This window comes from Schistosoma haematobium, chromosome 1, assembly GCF_000699445.3.
Source record: "Schistosoma haematobium chromosome 1, whole genome shotgun sequence".
In the NCBI taxonomy this organism is placed as follows: Eukaryota; Metazoa; Platyhelminthes; class Trematoda; order Strigeidida; family Schistosomatidae; genus Schistosoma; species Schistosoma haematobium.
The window spans coordinates 67,800,060-67,820,842 of record NC_067196.1 but is presented as its reverse complement, the minus strand read 5'-3'; the positions used below and the strand labels follow the sequence as shown (position 1 = coordinate 67,820,842).

The 20,783-nt window shown below is 35.2% G+C and overlaps 1 protein-coding gene across 2 annotated transcripts; it reads right to left on the bottom strand.

Moving 5' to 3' along the window:
• Positions 1-12: 12 nt before the first annotated feature.
• On the bottom strand, positions 13-18,852 carry JMJD4 (JmjC domain-containing protein 4; the record flags this gene model as incomplete). 2 transcript variants are annotated; one of them, XM_035733691.2, is given in 13 exon segments in its annotated part: positions 13-5,219; positions 6,267-6,410; positions 7,103-7,260; positions 8,456-8,827; positions 8,857-8,981; positions 9,325-9,554; positions 10,300-10,432; positions 13,789-14,078; positions 16,000-16,087; positions 16,147-16,240; positions 18,353-18,459; positions 18,499-18,739; positions 18,759-18,810. In XM_035733691.2, 13 exon segments carry the CDS (start codon positions 18,808-18,810, stop codon positions 4,809-4,811), a joined length of 2,445 nt encoding a protein of 814 aa, XP_035587813.1. In that variant the 3' UTR covers positions 13-4,808.
• Positions 18,853-20,783: the final 1,931 nt, after the last annotated feature.

The following is a 20,783-nucleotide window of genomic DNA, read 5'->3' as shown; positions in this document are numbered from 1 at the left end:
GATCATGATCACCTGTAAACAACATCTATTTTATTTTCAATTATTAAAAGAGAAATTTTTCTGAAAAGAAAATAAAGCTGAATATTTATTAGCTATAAGAAATACTTCAAAGATAGAATTCTATTCAATCTATCCTGTAAAATAATTTAATACACAAACTTTAAAGATTCTTCTCATTTTTTTAAAAAAACAAAAGAAAACAAAAATGGGAAATCACATTGATAAATATTAGTTTGTATATTTTACAGACTAACATAAATGAATCTACCTTAACGGTATGAAAAATTAAAATAAAACGCCCGAATATATAACAATAATTTACATAAATTACATATAACATAAATGTTTCATTTCAATTATTCATTTATAGTATGATTATTTTCTTTATCAAAGTAATATAATAGAAACAGAAAATTAACAAGAAACTAATGAGCGTTTTAATGTAATAAATAAATAAATCAGAACTTAATCATTATAACTTTGGTTTTATACTACCTAAATTCTGTTAGTAGTATGATTCTGGCAAACAAATTAATGGAATGATAATAGCTGACAACTGATAAGCAATAATCTGTAAATATTCATTGATGATTAGTTTTAATTGAAAAAGCTGAATTATGAAAAATTCAATATCTCTGAGTTACATAAAGTATATTTAATAGGACAGTTGTGGTGTGTGTATGCTACTTATATCGACATAAGTAGTATATAATGCGAATCAGGAATAGAATAACTGGCAGCAGAAGATTGAGAAGGAAAGAACGGGAACAGTGTTTGGTATGAAAATGAAGGAACAGTGAAATATGGGATGAATGATTGACATCTGCAAAGAAACACTCAAGTTTAACAAAATTGATCGATATTTTTCATATCAATTATTTACTGTATGGTTCTCAGATTTTAGTAAGGTGTTATGTAATTTTGTGTACAAATACATTTGATTGTCCCCCCACTTGTGTTCTCGTTCACTACACAATAACTTGCTTTAAGCAACTTATTGACACAGTAATTATTCTTGAAATCCATATCGTGAAAGAGGACTTTTAGATGGTTTTCCATGAACCAAATGATCAAGTATTATCGTCAATTTACATGAAGGACTACCATGAATTATGGAGTTGAATACACCATAAACCCAGTTAATTTTTGAATTTTGAAACGATGTTAATTCTTAATTTTAAGTCGGCAACTTACACTCCGATCAAACTCAAAATTTCGCGTTTCACTTAAAAACATAGACTGTTCGTAAATTTTTAATAATGGCAAAGAGGGTTAGAAAACTTGGAGTTACTAAGTGAATCAGCCTCAAACGCAGGAACAGTGGTTTAAAGAGTTAAACACCGTGTTTAACGGCAACACTAGGAGTCATATTTCCAGATCACAAGACAAATAAAGAATCTACAAGAAAAAATTGTTGGCGCAACCATTTATTAAGACAGTTTGAGAAATTATCATACGCCGATTCATTTAGCATTACACCGTACGCGGCAGAAAGAGTATATGAAATCCGAGAACAAGTCTCACATTTTAATGACGTTCCCTGTGAACACAACTGCGTACAGTGAATCCTCTCCCACAATCGACAGACCAATAATGACTTCTCTAAATTTCTGCCCTTAATACTTTTATTTATTTGTAGTTATTTCGTAAGTTCCACCAACAAAATAACATCACTTACCGTGTTCTTGAATATACAGATAGACATACAGAAGTTAGGAGAAGCGTTCTTAATTATTCATCTTAATGACCAATTGTAATTTTATGCAGCTTGACAAAAGCTAAAACGATTGATAATATCCTTCGGCTGTAATATGGCATTTGTTTACAAGTCTATTAAGTAGGGCGAATGCCGAAAACTATTTTGTCAAAAAAACATTGGGTTTGCCCTAAATAATACAATGGTACAATAATTCCACATAAACAGATCAGCGAATAAGTCAATCAGTCAGTTAGCTACAACGTAAGACCAGGCACATATATCAATCGGTTCAAGTTCCCATACCGCATTAGTACAGCAAGATGAACACTGGACTCACAGAAGTAGTTAATCCAATGGTAATAATAATAATAATAATAATAATAATAATAATAATAATAATAATAATAAAAGAAAGATTGCATATAAGGATATGGTAGAGGAAGAAAGAATTAGTTCGTAGAAAGGTATAAAGTAGTCCTAATATCATGGTTAAGGGGAATGACAGTCTATACACGGACGCCATCGTGATCGATCCTGAGCCATGTCACCAAGAGTCTCCAACCATTGGTTACGAAAGTCACGCGGACCCCAAACAAGTAGTCTACATCTACCAACATGGCTCAAACCAGAAGTTAGTGACTTCAAGTACTGATGCCATGTTTTGGTTTGGCCGCCCCTAACTTTCTTTCAACCGTAACCGACGCCGGTTAGCATTGCGCGTCGTAGTAATCGGTGTTCGGGCATACGTAACACGTGGCCCAACCATCTCAGTCGATGAAGATTCACAACCTCATCAATTGATTTACCATCCTTCCCTAATACCCTGCATCTAATCTCACTATTACTTATCCAGTGATCTCAGCAGATGCGAGAAATATTTCTAAGGCATCTGTGACCAGATACTAGTAGCTTATGACTATCCTCTACCCTTAATCGCCACGTTTTGCAGCCGGAAAGTAGAACAGAAAGAACTACCGCGCAGTATACTCAACCCTTAATTGATAAACGGATATCTGGCGTTTGCCATAGGTGACGTAAGTTGGCAAAAGCCAAACGAGCTTTCTGAATCCGTGCAACGACTTCGTCGGACACCAACGCATTACAGCTGACCAGATTTCCAAGATAAGTTATCGACGCGTCCAACTACTTCGCTCCCTATCCTTAATTCAGGTGTTGACGCAAGCCAGTCCTGAGGCAACAACTTATATTTAGTTGGCGAAAACGCATTCCAAACTTCCTGGCATGGTTGCTTAGTGCTACCAAAAGACACCGCATTTTATCAGCGTCTTCTCCAAACAGGACTATATCATCTGCGTATTCTAAGTCGATAAGTGGACCTCCTGGAAGGACATCAATGCCCGCAGTATGTCTATAATGAAGTTGACCAGAAATGGAGATAGTGGACAGCCTTGTCGGACACCACTAGAGGTTGCAAAATCAGAAGACAATTCGCCATAAGCTCTGACTCGACTAGCGGTGTTCGAGTAAAGAGCCTTCACAAGGTTTATGTAGTTCACGAGTCTTTGTTAGACGCCCGATAATTATTGAGGCTAGTATTTTAGATACCATGTTGCTTAAAATAATCCCTCTATAGTGAATGAACGAGATATTGGTCGATATCAATTGTTCAAAATATATTCTTTGTCGTTTCGCAACACACACAACAATTATTCGGTCCTAACATTTTGGCTGTAATTAGCAACCGCTAAAAAATTATTACAAGTTGTTTGCAAACAAGAAATATGGAATCAGAAGAAACGTACATTTATCTAGACAGGACTAATGAAAATCTCGAAATAACCTAATATTTCGGAACTCAGAAGCCCGAAACATTTAAGGTTTGATGCAATAAATTTTGCAAAGACTACAAGGGGAATGGACCAGGTACATCAACCCATCTATAAATGAACATGTGCTCTGTAATGCTGCAGAGATCCGTAGATTGTTCTAATTAGTGTTTAGCCATTTTGGAATAAACCAATTAATGACTGTCAGGTGAGTAGAATAACCTTGTTTCGCTTTATGTTCTTGAGATATAGATACGGCAAGCAGGAAAAATTCACACAAATATCACTTAAACTACTTGGTACGTTCATTGAAAACGTCTATACCATTTGACACCTCGCTATTCGTTTAGCACGGTAACAAAGTCATACAAGTCAGTATTCTGACTGGCGATTTTGTCACGTGATAATTGACAAGGGTAAAAGTCATAATAAAAAGACCAATTTACAGGAAACCTACTTACACAAAACGATACGCAACTCCTCGTAACTTTTGTTCTTTGAAATATTAAAATGACTTAGTGAGATGTCTATCCAAAATTATAAAATGTATGTTACGGTGATAACACTAGAGATGTGCATCTACTGAAGTACAAGTCAGGTAACATTTAAAGCGCTTCTTTATTCGCCCGAAAAAAGGACGCACATCACACCGTTACACAAAGAGTTAACTAATCGAGATTGTGAATGAGGTCGAAAAACCGTCCAAGATATTACGTTGGCAAGTTGCTCGTTATTGAGAAAATAAAACCTGATATTCCATATAGGGTCAAGCATCGTAAAAATAATTACGCCATATTCCATATTAAATCGTCAAAACCATCACCAACCCGGTTTCCTTTTTAATTACCTGAAGTTCCCCATTACTGTAGGCAGCTCGGAAATGTTGACAACCCCTTACACACATGTGGTGGCCCTCAAAATAACCTTGTTTATGATAAAATTGCATGTGCCAATTTACGTGTATGGATATACCTACAAAGGAAATCGCCAGGACTGCACTCTTAGGTTTGTGGAAATCCTGGATACTAGACAAATAATAATCACACTTATAGGCGATTTCCCTCAGTATGTAAGACCGGAAACAAGCAATAAATTAGCCAATATTGATGATGTTGGATAATGAAGAACAACGCGCATTCGTTCATCAGATAGAAGAAATTTAATTTATTTCACAATAAGTAAATCCACATAAGCTGTTGAAAATATTACAGTGACCAAAGCAACAAAAAGTATTAAATGAACAATACGCGATAAATACATGATAAATGAAATCTGAAAATATTGGCAAATGTTGAAATCCGCCTTTCTATATATACATATAATTAAAGACCACTCCAAAATGATTGTAAAACACCATTACAAAGATGTAGAGTATTAACAGTTTCATGATGAACAAATTCCTTGATAATTTGTATTACCATACAAAAATCATGCATACGTATCCAAGTAGATGTCTTAACGTCTGTTGTATAATACTTCCTCCAAAGGAGAGGATTTTTTAAAGCAGTTTGAAATATTTCTAAATTTGTTTCAATCAAACTAGTTAGTTCATAATCCATAGCATTATTGAGCACGTCCAATGATGTATACTGCATGGATTTGCACTTTTTCAGAAATGAACTAACACCATCGTCATCATTAGAACTACTTCTTGACCAACGAGTTATTAAAATATACTTCAACATTGAAAAGAACTCTTCGAAATTTATTCCTGCGTATGCTCGTAAACAAGTCTTTGTTTAAAAAAAGGAAGCAGAGAGTAATCAGAACTTTACGCAATACCATAAATTGAAAACCCCTTTAATGATAACAAAAAAAACTGTTTTCATCAAATTTTAGAGTCAGTTAAAACCAACGAGTATTGCCATAGTATTACTTAAATATCTTTAAGAGATCAAACTAATAGAAACTGCTCAAATTCATCAGTGAAAAGAAAATGGTTATAAGATGATATTCTTGAAAATTTGACATTTCAACTGATCGATCAGAATCATGGCTAAGTTCCAACTCCTGATAAAACTCCATCGTTTATGACTAACTAGGAAGTTGGAATAATAGTATCTGAGAGGAGTCTCTCCAATGAAATAGTGCTCCTTAGAAGACGACATAAAAAGAAAATCTTTTCTTGATGACTAACTTTATCATTCTGTTTGGTTACTTTCAATATTACATTCTTTAATACAAGAAATGTAGTTTTCGTCAGTAAAAGTGCATGTCTTGTTTAATCCTATATCATGTTAAAATTTCTAACTAGTGTCATTCATCTATCGGTTTGTTTTACTGAAGGCATCAGCCAGCTAAGTTTTTTAACTTATATGCTATCAAAAAGACTTTTATTATTCTGATGTTATAAGCTATAGTATTGCCAAAGTAATGAATTTATGGAGATAATAGCTACAATTTCCACAAACCTGTTGGATATGCATATATTCATCAGAAATGAAATTATCTTCTAACAACAATTATAAACAAATAGGCTTCTTTTCATATAAAAAAATGTATCACTTGATTATGTGCTAATTTTCCTTGCAGACTTTTATATTTCGTAATTATTGATTCATCTAGCTTTAGTTGTTTAACTTTAACCCTTTTACTAAAGCAGCTTGACATACAAATAACAATGTTAGGCCATATAGACAAGTGTGACCTATGGCCCTATACGTGGTTGGTAGGCTTGCGTCTGAAAAGATGAAGTAACTCAGAGTCAAGATGACAAAGCAGGCGGTTGTATAATAAAAGTAGACATTTTGTTAAGTATTAAATTAATCAAAGATATTTACCTGACACTCTTCATGCCATCCAGGAATAGAAGATACGTCTTTAGTTGACACTTCAACAGCTTTCAATTGATCTTGTAAATGATCCCAAACATGACTTACATTTGTAGCATTGAACCAATTATGGTTTATAGATATACAATCAGTCTGTATATGCATAAAAAAGTCAACTACACTTTATCAGCTGTTGCATAAAGATGATTACAAAGAATAAATACAAAAAATGAAACAGAACTGCGGAAGTACTTCGATATGGCAACACACTTATTCATTATGAACGAAAAGTAGAGTTGTTTGAAGATAGCTCAGAAAAACAACTAACTATTTGATTTGATTTTGTTAAAATGAATAATTCATGATAAACATCAGGGACTTCGATTAAACGTACTGTTTGAGAATACAAAGCGCACTACACAACACTACAGTCAAAGTAAGTAAAGTAGATTACGAACCGAAACAAATATCTCTCTTGTCTTAAACTATACCCGAATGTACACTAATTCTGGAGTAACGTTCTGCATTGATGAAGTGGAAAATAGAGTTCGAAAACATTTTAAATGTGCTCGTAAAATTGCGCAATTCGTAAGGTTTCGATTGATTGAAAAATTAGGTTGTTCTACTGTCCTATCTCCCAATTGAATTTATAGGGCGTTCATTTAGAAATATCCGAACATATAACAGAAAATTAATATTTTTATTTATTAATTTAGTCGTTACACAGAAAGCATATATTTATAAGGAAAATAATGGATGAGATCATTCACTAGCAAGTATGGAATTCTAGACCCTTCAAGATGGCCCTAATATAATGGCTATCAAGAGAAAATATTTATTATTACCATATTTACAACCTGATGATACCATCCAGAAGGTACGAAAACCACTTGTCCAGAATATTGGTCGACTAAATAATACTTCACATCTGTCCTGTCTTTTATAATGGAGCGTATATCAAAAGGAATTTGTCCGTTGGATGATAAGAGCTTTCTTTCTTCACCTTAAACAGAAGAAAAACAATTCATGTACAGTTATGCACTGAACTTAATCATTATCACAAAATTCGAAATATAAGTTAACAGGAGTAGACAAAAACAAAATGCAAAAACCGTAAGATGAGAATCGGCTTCAAAACATATTGCTACGTGTCTACAAACACCGATTCCCTTTTAACTACGATTTATATCCTCAAGGATTTCCACATATCAAACGAGTTTGATCTAAATAATTCAAACGAGAAACTATTAGATATTTTTTTTATTAAGATCATGAACCGATTGATATTAGGACGAAACGGCCATCCACTGCTTCCAGGTTTTCAATTGTGATGGTCTAACATCAATCGGTTCATGATCTCAACCATAAACTTAATAATCTCCACAACCCCTATACTAGTAATCAACATGTGCTCACTAGTGACTAGCTTCGTGAGGGAATTCTCGGAGTCCTAGTGAGAAGCCGTGATCAGTGGAGCTAATCCATGTCGGGCAGAGACAGGTATCTACCTCAGTATAATGGAAGTTGGTCGCGCAATTTCGTGGATTGGTTGATGTTAGACACTATCACCGTTGGATGCCAGCTCAGTGGTCCAGTTGGTTAAGCGTTCGCGCGCGAGACCGAAGGCCCTGGGTCCGAATCCCGCGAGTGCGATCATGGATGCGCACTGCTGAAGAGTCCCACGATAGAACGAAACGGCCGTCCAGTGCTTCCAGGTTTCCAAAGGTGGTGGTCTAACATCAATCGGTTCATGATCTCAATCAAGAACTTAATAATCTCCACAACCCCTATACTAGTATTAGATACTTATTTAACCTCTTTCCGTAAATTTGCGAACGCATGACTTCAAAGTAAACGGTGTCGAAACCCTCCTGACCTATACAGAGTGCAATAAAAATATTAGTTATCGAAAGTAATCAATCTTACATCTACTCTGCATACACGCAGAATTGGAAGAGAACCGTTCGAAAGTTTTCTGGCAATACTACACAGTACTGTACCATTCAACTAAGATCTCAACCGAACCAAGAATATGGCCGGTATATAATATATGTTGATATCCAATTTTAAACCATTATTTGAACTATATATTCGTATTTAAAGATTTAAAACTCATGAGATTTTTGTCAGGGACTTTAGTTTGGTACATAAACAATGACGCTTTTAACTAGACGAAAAGTTTATTTTAAGAGACCAACCAGGAGGAAAAATCCACCAACGCTTGTGGCCAAGTATATTGGCAGACCAACTGAAAGAACGGTACACATCAGCGTGTAAAGGTGTCCACGTTCCATGACTCCCTAAATATAAAAATTTGAAGTCATCAGAGAGATCATTTCGTAGGCTCCAAAATTCATTTAACCAATCAGAAGAAAAATATTCAGGTAACGTGAACCAACTGTTTTCTGAACTCTTTTTAAAGTAATGCCAATCTTTCAAATATAGAATGCGATCATCTTTTCCTTGAGCTTTACCAGTCCAATACGAAATAAATTCTTCAACAGTGACTTCACGAACAGGATGTGTGTTGAATTCGATTACAGAACAATCAGAAACACATAATTTCTCGTCTGAAAATATCACACTGATTATGATCTACCTGGAACATTTTCGAATATTTTTTTTAAGTCAATCAGTCCATCAGGGGAACGCCATGAAAAACATGCTGGCCAGTTTTTAGTAATCCAAGAGTCAAAAATACACAGTTGGTTTTTCAGAAGATAGCTAAACAAGATAATAATAATAATAATCAAGATAATACTACTTGAAATAGAAATCTGGATATTTGACATCTTCACTCAGATATGTTGCTACCAAAGTATTCTCCTGTTACAATACCCAAAAAAATCAACAATGAGCACCTGACATGGAAAGGATCAATAATTTCATAATGAATAAGGTATAAGATATACTTCATGAAAGCTTTATTTGCATAAAACAATAAACATGACACATACAAAGAAAGATTATAAATTTCGATAGTAATAAAGTACTGCAAGAAAAGCATTTGTGGAATCACGACAATGCAACTTTGAGAAATAAATTCCGAAATCTTAGTTCACATCACTTTTCAATCCGTGGCAATTTGGAACGCGGCTCTAAAGAATCTTCTTCCTGACTAATAGACGGATGTCCTGGGAGATCAGTAGAATGATGCTTTTTGACAAACATGGTTGGAAAAACCAACAAAATGCAGGTCACATTATCACCAGACATACGAAGAACAGCTTCACTAACCAAATGCGTGCACACTGAGTCCAGGTGCCGTTGACACAAAATCTGAGAATAATCAGTACACTACAATTTTTTGAGAAAAAAAGATTACAATGAAGCATCCTGAAACAATTACAACGGTATTTGTAAATAAATAAAAGAATTTAGATGTAGCTCAGGCAGTGTCACTAAAATAATAACTTATTCACTAAGACAATAGACTTCAATAGCAACCCTCCAGGTTCAAACTCTGCTCCATCTACTTCAGTTTAAGGGGCCAGGTAGTATCACTAACCCTCAGTAAAGCATGGCGCAAAGGTGAGTCCACAAACTCACACTTGATAAATAAGTTACATTAAATCCAGTTGAGGCAAACTTTTTTTAAATGACTGCCATCTTTACTGAAGTGTACGAAATATAGAAAATTCATTTTTATTGTATCAGTCACAAAGAACATTTCTAAGCGCACCTGAGCAATGTAGCTTTTTTGAACGCTTGTAAGTCCCACCCTCAGACCTCATTATGTTTAATATCTTTACACCACGAAATAACATTTCATCTTGAAATAAACAAGAAACATTGTGATTAGATATGATGGGAGTATTCGTGACAGTTTTATGAGTGACTAGCTGAAATTTGAAACACTGAAAAATATAAACCATTGTGCTTAAAAGAAAAAAAACTAACAAAACGTCTGTTGGTTTTTCACCTTAATAAACGTTTACAAGAAGTGATAGACATTTTTGGAGACAAAAACACTAACACTTAATGCCGTAATTAAGCAAGATACATGTGATGGTAATCATAAATCAAAAGCGACTTGACTTACTTGACCATTTAGTGATTCTCTGTGTTCATTTTCATACTTTTCAATCTCTTGCATCAAAAGTTCATGAGTGAGATGAACAGCTTCATTCGGAGGGAAACTTTTCCACAGACCATCACAAGCTATTAACAGAAATCTAAGAAATTTTTTAAACACTAAGAATTTTGAATATAAATTACTCACAACTAAAGAATAAAATTTGTTTTTACAAATTTTCACCTGATCAATAATAACATATTGACTTAAGTCTTCGAAACAGTATGAATCATTGTAAAAGCCCATAGATAAGATTTCCCACGTTTCTCCGTAGAAAAACAATATTGGGCGCACAAGAAACAAGGTATTAAGATTAACAATAATAAGGCCACGTAAGTGGCAAGTGACATGGAAAAGTAATCTCCAGAAAAGTTTTGAATAAATGAAATAATAATTATGATTATCACTTTGTGTAAGCGATACACCAAATGAAGTCTACGATGTTACAAAGAATTGATATCCAAAATGGGAGCAAAAAAACTATCTAAGATATTTTAAATATGCTGCAATGTAACCGGAAAAGATTCTCAAATAAACTACGAACTGAGGCAAACTGTACTCAATCGAATTAATAAGATATCTTACAATCAAGAGCAATATTTTTACATACAAAAATTCCAAAATAAAATGATGTTATACTAGGAGCATTAGTATCCAACCGTTTCCAGATTCGAATCGTTGAATAATAGCATGACACTAAAGAAATGACAAGAAGTGTGAACTCACTGATTCTGCGACTTTAGTTTCCACATAAGATTAATCGCCAACTAATTAAAAACTTAATCGTATTACATTAGTCGAATATTATGTATATAAGTAATAAATCCAGCTCCCTAATAATATCTCTTCTGATAACCATTTAGTTGGTATTTAGGGAATCAGCATCTCGAAAAATTATTAACCTAACCTTTTTGACTAAACTAATATATATCGTCTAGCTAATTGAACTGACACAAAAAGCTAAAAAAAAATCCAGTTTAAGTTATGGGAGTTCACAACAGATTGATCACCGGGTTGTGACTTACGTCATGCATGTTATATCCTTCTTAATGCAGACCGAATTCTGTCGATCAAGTTGTAATATGGCCATTGGTCTAGGCAACATCGCGTGAACTATATTGAGGTGTAAGATGGTGGTTGGAGGTGGTCAACAGAAAACCCTGGACCTAGGTTTCGTGCTACTTGGCACTCGTCAGTAGGATGTACCCTTAATCAGCAAAAAACTGATGCACTGTGGCATATTTGATGTCGTTATAGTAATAAGTAAAAAATAACTGTAAAGATAAACGAGGAAAGCCACGTAGAATGTCAGTGACCTATAACCATATTTTATATGAAGGATTCAAATATTTCTCATGTTCAAATATTACTAATGTTGATAAAAATTAAGAACGAATTTGCTATTTAGAGTTATTATCGAGTTCGTTTGTAACTTTTATAAGTTGAGATAAGTTTCATGGTCAGTGGACATGAAAACTAAAGCATATTTTAAAGGTAACACAATTCATAAAGGGCAGTCTCGCTGTGCAAGATAAAGAAACTTGTTGCAACTGTGATGCAAAATAGGATTATCGATTAGAATATCTCAAATTAGAACTTCAATGATCTGCTTTGACTTATAACAGAATACAATTATGTTGCCTGTGTCTGCGTAAAAGCAGATACTTTATGCAAAGATTCGCAGACTTTCACAGGCATTAATATGTTATCCCATTTTATTTACTGACAATGAAATAATGTTTGCACTCCCGAACATGTGATAACGAATTTGCGGTTGAGAGGTGCAATGGCTCTAAACAGTGCAATAGCTCTCAATTTAATTGTTACTTGGAGTGTCACCGACGTTTCCAAATTCTTCAAAATTATAAATAAAAAAGATGTAATTTCTCTTAGGTTCAGAGAAGCAGTGGTAACTGAAAAATTGAAACCAGCTTTGTATCCAGAAAGAGTGTAGTGAGCGGGAACACAAGTGGGGACAATCGAAAGTATTTGAATACAAAATTACAGAACATCTTAGTAAAATCTGAGAACCATACACTAAATCCTTAATCGGCAAAATGTTAATGAACTGTTTCAAACTCAACTGTCCCATTTGCAAATGTCAATCAATCGTCTCAGACTTCACTGTTCTTTTATTTCGACAGCAATCACCTACTGTTCTCGTTCTCTTTTCTTTAATCTTCTTAACCTTCTATCGACATCGGTAACACAAACCACAACGGCAACCAATTTACCATTACCTTAGTAAGTCCACGATTTTGACTTATATCAACGACAACTGCTGTTAGTGCTACCATCATTATTTTATTGTGTCTAGTTTTTTATGCAATCTTTGCTAAACCAGAAGTTATTTCATGTATGTTAAAGCCATCCTTTCGTTCGTCTGCTTTTTCCCACATTCAATTCTCCAAACTTATGGAAATTTTTAAAATCTTGTATAGTTATAAAGCAACCCAACTTATCAATGTCGAACTCTAGACAATTACTACCTCATCCCTCTATCTTTTGAATTTATTGTTAAGTGGTCTGAAACTCAAGCAAACACTTCAAATCGTTTATAAGTGACACACAACCCATCAGTTTCGTAAAAGGAACCAATTGTATAAATAAAATAATGATATACCAGGTAAAATCTGAATTTTTAACAAATAACTGGATTGAAACTGGCATGTTTAAATAGTAGAGAGGATCAAGGCAGAATATTCAGTTCAGTCAAAATAAAGATAAGTCTGATTATGTCAGCGTCATGTCTTTTCAGTCAAGATGAATTTGTGTGAGACATCACTTTTTATAGTTGTGTACACGATGGGTGTGAAAAGTGTGAAATTTGTTATAAGTAAAATTGAATTTTTGTGTCAGGAATGAATAGAATCAAATGTGGCTGTTTGGATAAACAGTTCAAGTCATGCTTCTCTTTCTATTGAAGGCAGAGGGACGTAGCATTAGATGAAAAGCCGCAGCTACTCGCCTTTCTTCATAGTTGGAAAAACCTTTCTCAATTATTTTGATGATTTTAATATCGATTTGGTGGTTATCAAATATATCATTTACTGTTATTACCGATTTAATCTGTAGATTTTTCAGTTCCACAGGATTATCAGATCTTTTTGATTTAAGCCTGACAATAACGAATTTAGATTTTGATGGCAAAACACTATTTAATAAGATTTCTCTAGCTGATCTTAGGGACCTAAATTATTTTTTATGCACGTACAATGATGCAATTGAAGTTCGGCCGTCAGTTTTTTGACGTGACTAATACAATGTCTTTGTTGTAATTTCTCGGAAGTTTTTATTTGATTACGATAAGATATCAATTTGTTAATCCAACAAATCAAATGACGAACAATTTCTAAACGGCATCTATTATTATTATCCATGACATGAAATCTCACGAGTTGTTTCATTCATTATGACCTATCACAAATTTAATATTAATAATGATATTTAACTTACTGATCATTATCCGTTAGCTGACACTTTTTCACATCCGGGATACAAGTAACACCTTGTTTCTTAAATTGATAGTCACCAAATGACCGACTAACTTCTAGGACATTGTTAACACGACCATTTTGAACAGAAGCTCCGGTGGCTTGAATACGCTGCCGTTCTTCATAATCCATGGGGTTGTGATCTTTCGTTAAACAGATTGCATTCAATTTTGGATTACTTAAAGTATTGCTACTATTGACATCAACGTTATTAGATTTAGATGGGGACTCAACCAATCTGGCTAGGACAACCTAATACCAGCAAAATAAACGGAATAAAAGTATCTCTACATGTTGTATGTATATGACAGTAAATTTAATTGTGAATTGAAAAGGCTTGTTAAAAACACAGCTTCACTTTGTAGTTATTAACTAAATCAGATAATACAGTGCAAATGTAGGTTGATTACAATAATAGCACACTGAATACATTATACTTCGAACAGAATGAATATATTAAAGTAATATGAAATACACACTCAGACAAAAAATTCTAAGGACTATGCCAATAAGAAACGTTTCCGTACGATATGTGACGATCACATACATGCCGGAGAAGCTGAAACAATAAGATATCTTTGTGACCAAGTATAGCTTGATAATAAGTCCGGGGGGGTCATTTTTGTGAGGGTAAAAGGATTGTTTTGCACATTAATATAAGAAAACTGTACTTTCAATCTGGCCTGTCCCTAACTTAAAGATCAGGCACTAATTTTGTGAATTACACAGGCCCAGTAGTGTGATCAAACAAGAAACGAAGAATAGGAAAAAAACTGGTTTTTTACAAAAGGGCCTTAATTTTCTCAACAAAGGAAAATGGCATTGTGCAACGCAGTATGTAAGTGACTGGGAAATATGATTAAATATCACTGGGAGATAATGTAACCAGTGGAAAACGAGAGCAAATTGCTAAGGGGTAAGTAAATTTAAGGCTTATGTCAGTAATTTGACCAAGTGAATAGCAACAAGTCATCCATATCCTATCATTACCATTATTTATGTAAAAGCGACCTATTCATTTTAATGATAAGAGCGTTTACAGTAAACTCAGAACTTTGTTCTCGGGTTATTTAGCAACAAATAAAACTCCTTGACTGTCAATAGATTAGTGAAATAAACGAAAAACAGACACAATCGTATCACAATTCATTGTATTGACTACCTGGTTATTTTTGTTAGCATATCGAAGTTGAGATAAGGAAGCATTTACGATTATTCACACAAGCAAACATTCCAACTGATACAAACTGTAGAACAAATCTGCATAAAATTCATGCATCCGATAAATATTTGATGACGTAATTCCCAAAAGTAGTATTGTTACAGTAAAAAACACATTTGCTCGAAACGTAAATCAGTAGGAAAACATAATGTCGCTTACATGTGAATATTACCATAACTCATAATATATACAACTGAATAAACGGTATCTCATAAAAATTTTTATGATCCAATAGTTAGCATTAAAATCGTATTTCGCTTTATACATAGTAAGGAGCAATTATTTACTTTGACGTGATGTAAGACGAAGTTAGGTTACATGGAAGAGAAGTGAGAGGAAACACACTGTACCGGTCTGTTATATGATTGACCAGTGGTCCAAGTTATCTCCTTCAGTGTACACTATCTTGGTGGAGTCCTGACAGTGATGGGAACAAATACACAGGAGATTGTAAATCGTTTCATATATACATAAATGATTACTCCTCATAAAAGAAACATTGGAGACTTTTGGTGACATGGCTCAGAATCGATCACAATGGCGTCGGTGTATACACTCTCTGTCCTAAACTAAGAGATTAAAATCTCTTCATATCTTTCTTTCTACGAACTAATTCTTTCGTCCTGTACTATATCCTTGTATGCAATCTTTCTTTTACATATTGACACCTCTGAATTAACTACTTTTATGAATCCGGTGTCCATCTTGTTGTGTTAATGAGGTATGGCAACTTGGACCGATGCATATATGTGCCTGGTCCTACGTTGTAGCTGACTGACTGACATAAAAGGAACAATTAGAAATAAACCGCAACACTCTAAATGTTACTTGAAACACTATCTGAGCACTGAAGTCCCTGGTGGTTGACAGATAACACATTAACCATAAAAAGTAAACAATATCACAACAAAGTATCAAACACAACATTAAAGCGAAATAAACATGAATTACTTTAGAGTCACCAAGATTTGCAATGTATAGTGTGTTATTGACCAATAGGATTGTTGCTGATGTACTACCATCTCTCCAGTGAGGGCGCCTGGAAAAATAGAAAGGGGCGCAAAAAAGGTGAATGAAACACAATGGTTGGATTCCTACTGCTGGCAAGCCTCTCTCAAAAACTCCTCATCTGTTTTCTTATAAGAGTCGTATAACACACGCTTAATATCCTTTTCTACCTGTTGCATCCCACCTGTTCAGGAGGAAAAAAGAATAACGTTTAATGACTGATATTTCCAAATAGAGTAATAAATAACATGAAACCTTAAATATAAAGGTGATACATTTCAAGACTCGGATTCATTTTCACGAAACGATTGCAAAAACCACTTTAAAAACAACCTACTACAATTGAAAAGATAAACTTACTATGTATATAGCTTTCATTCAATTAATTCAACATCTATATGTTGTGAACTGTAGTCATATTTTAGTTTACAAAATCCAGAAGAGGAACGCTCGGATATGTGGGGACTATCATTTGCAGATAAACTTTAATTCTTATATATTTGGTTAAATTCGGTTAGAAGTGACTGACACTGTCACAAAACCTCTCGGTCTATAGAGTCAAATGCTGCTTTTAAGTCAAGAAAAATTATTATTGTCGGACGCCGATAAGCATGTCTGTGTTCTAGAACCTGACGAATGGTGAATATGTGGTCGATGCAGACACGACCAGGTATGAAGCCAACCTGATTTTCTAGTGTTTGCAGTTCACGAGTCTTTGTTAGGCGCCCGATAATTATTGAGGCTAGTATTTTAGATGCTGTATTAGTTAAACTAACCTCTATAATTATCAAAGTATGATTTTGACACTTTATATATTGAGACGATCGGTGACTGCGACCAGTCAGATGAGATTACGTTCAGTTCCCAGATTTTGGCTAAAATATTCGTCAACCTAATTGCTAAAACTGGACCACTATCCTTAAAGACATTTGAACCATCTGCTCTTCCTCGTTTCAGATTAGCTAGTCTTTTGGACTTCAGCTAGAATTAGGGGACCAAACTCTATGTCCCATTCACGCTGTCTGGGAATGGTAGGTAGTTGTAGAGTAGCTGAAGTCCTGCTAAACTGTTTTCCGCCCATCGTTCTAAACGTCTTGACTGAGAGCAGATAAGAATGTCGTCTTTCTCCGAGATCGTCTCACACTTGAATTCTTAATTCCGAATTCTTCCTAGTTTGAAAAGCTGTCTTGTATTATGTACGGTCCACATGCAAGCCAGTTACAACAACCGAATATGTTACCTAGGTGAGTTAGTTCAGCTAGTTCCACCATCCTTATATTGCAGTATTTCGGGAATTCTTATTACGTTAATTCAAGTACTTTCAATTATCATAGACAGTTATACTAAAAGCCTATACATATCATTGGAATTTTTATTATGAGTAACTTTTTCGACAGAAGCACATTTGGTCGAAGTACAAAAGACAGATTTATATCAAAAAAGCTACGATCCTGAAGCTGTGCTAATGTAGTCTCGTCTCCAGGTTCCTTAAGAAGTATTTATCTATGGTGAAGATAGGTAGCAGAAATCCTTCACACACCCCAAGAAGAGCTCAAGTCTACCATTTTACCTGAAAATCACTTTTTTACTAGATTTTCCCCCAATTTTGATATCGATCCTTGATCACTAAATATTCGGACGGACTATCACCTCAGGAGAACCACTATAACCGCAAACCAGCCCTACCAAAAAGACCATTGAGTAGTATTATGACAACTGTTTCTTATTTAGAGGACTACTCCAACTTAACAATAAAAAGATATCCATTTATAAGAGTAACATTTTTGTATAACATAAGAATCTCTAGTATTATGAAACTGTTTAACAATTACAGCCCTTATCTTACCTACTACCATCCTTAGCATCATTTGCTTATGATGCAGTTCCCAAAGACTAGACCTAAAAGTAAGGTCTTAAGTGATTGGAGAATGGGTGACACAAGCTAATTTCCTCTAATCCCCCATGGAATTTTCTCATATTTATTTTGTTTTTATATCCTATATATAAGCACGCAATCCTACGATATAGAAAACTATTCATCTGACTAATGGTTTTTGTTTTGGAGTTCTAATCATTGAGGGTTCCTAAGTCAGTTATACGATCTCCAGTACCAACCACCTGGTCACATTATATCGTTGCATTCATCTGCTGATTGCATCTCGATTAATAGGTTTCGGCGACCAAAATCTTACTCCTAACAGAAAAATATTTCCTTAAGTTTTATTTTAACACATAGTATTCTTAAATTAATAATTGAATGACCTCAACATCAAATAAACAATCAGAAAATTATCACCTCGAGGAAATCGCATGGCTATATGTTGATGTAAACGCTTGCAAGCAAAATTAGCTGCTTTAGCTCCTCCATGTCCATCGAAAATAGCGAAATAGCACACTCTAGCTCTGAAAAATAAAACTTAAAACTGAAGTCAATACGATTACATTTCATTGGAGACTCCTCGATACATTAGCTCTACCAAGTTGTCGACCACAATATGGGAATCCTGCATTTCCGGTCTCTCACCTTTTCTGGCGACAACAGAACAAAGATATGGAGTAAGTTCTTGAAACGAATAATTCAGTTTTTCTCGCAAACAACATACTAACAACAGATTCCGACTCATCCCAACTGGAGTCTCCTCCCAATATTTCAGGTTTCTCTTGGAAATAAATAATTCTGTGACTGGAGAATGTGTACTTACGTAGATCATTGCTTTCCACACTTGGCTCAGGGAGATCATCGAATAGACTCATCTGACCAACAACCGCAAAATCGTTCAAGGTTGAGGCTTAAACGCAGGTAATTGAATATCCAAATGGTACAAATGTTCAACATGGTTGTGAATGTAAAAGAAGAAGCTTTTGCTTAACAAGCCCCCAAAACTGGTAGCTTTTAGACGGCAACCTATGTATATTAAGAAAAAAGAGAAATACTGTCCTTAGTGCTTAAAAATGTGAAAAATTTTCCGATGTACACCTGGGAATTTATCTAGACCCTCCGATAGTAGCGAGTTCCAGGACTTAGCTACTTATGAAAAGTACCTACACCCCAGCTTCCTTTTTCGTCTGTGGCATAAAAAAACTACCGAAACAAATATTCCTGTAGGTCTTCAACATTCAGGTTTACCTCAATAATTCATCTGGGCACACTCTAAAGGCGCTTGACCAAGCATCCGCAACATATCTTAAATATTTACGCTGTGAAACTCATCTTTCGCTATCCAGCCGAGCTCGTGTACTCCTAGGTACATCGAAGGCCTTCTAAATACATCTTAGAACTTCATTCCTAAATTCAGGTTCGACAGCATTTGAAATCCTCGGTCATAATGTAATTATAGATAAAACGTTATCAAGCCCTAAATATTTCAGGCGTCTTCGATAGTGAAACGACGTGCTATATGGTATACCAAGCGACTATCCGTGAGTCTCTTCCTCCTTTTAGCACCACATTTTAAAAAGGACAATGGTATTGTAGCGGTAAATAAATCTCCAAGATAAATTGCTCTGTAAGTTTTCGACATTGGATGCTGACTACATGTTTTAATGGACTCACCTAGCTAAAGGCGCTCAGTCATGCATCCGCATCAGATCACGATTGGGAACTCCGTGCTCAACAACCCCTGCAATCCCGAGCTAGATTAGATCAGACGATTCTCGATATATTGATACCATATCAAATATATCTTCAAACCTCCTCGCTTCTGTCTTTTGATTTCACTTGGTGGGTACGCTTCATATAGGTGTTACTGGTTAAAGCGTTATTAAAGTCCGCATACGTGCTGCACCTTCATTGGTGAGCCCAACGTGGTCTGGAACACCGAATCGCAAACTGTGAGTCTGTTCCTTTTTGGGATTCTATGTATCATAGCCTTATCTTAATTTTCTAAATATTGTGACATTTCTTTTTCGTGTTTTTTGGACATATATATATTTTTCCCTCGTTCATTCTCGTACCTCATATTTCATCATGACTGAACAGATACCCAAAGTACTCAAGCTTAAAACTTTGTCCCCACCTTTGTTTCAAATGATGCATTTCTGGCCGGACAACATCGAAGCCTGGTTTTGCTACACAGATGCTGACTTCTCCGAGCACGGCATGAACGACACACGTGCAGACTTCCTCGCAGTAGTCAAGGCACTACTGCGCGAATTCAACAAGTACGTAACAGTATGCTTACTAGTGATGTTTCTGAACCTTACGAAACGCTGAAACGTTCTATTCTTAAACGCGGAGACCTAACCGATAGACAAAGGTCAGACCAACTCCTCAATAACATCGACCTGCAACACGGTTCTGCGACGAACATGTCGCAACGAATGAGAGAGGTTATCGGCCAAAGAACCTTTGATGATGGCCTATTCAAACAACTTTTCTTGTCCAAACTTCCTCAACAGGTGCAAGCTGTGCTTGTCTCGTTTCACAACAACGCCTTAGACGAGTTGGCTGCATCTGCCGACCGCATCTTAGAAATCACCAAATCTTCTACTACCGAGGTTTTTCAGTCAAAGAAAAGCCTCAAACGACCCAGAATGATATAACAGAGTTGTGTCATACACTTACGCGTTGTCTTAAATTTCGTAACGACCGTAAGCGATCAAACACCCCATGTAAAGCATTTCAAGTAGACGCCCTTTCTCTATACCACGAGAGACGGATAATCCCGAGTGGTGCCTTCATCATAACCAGTATGGAAAGTCTTCCAGAAATTGCAGAAAACCCTGCA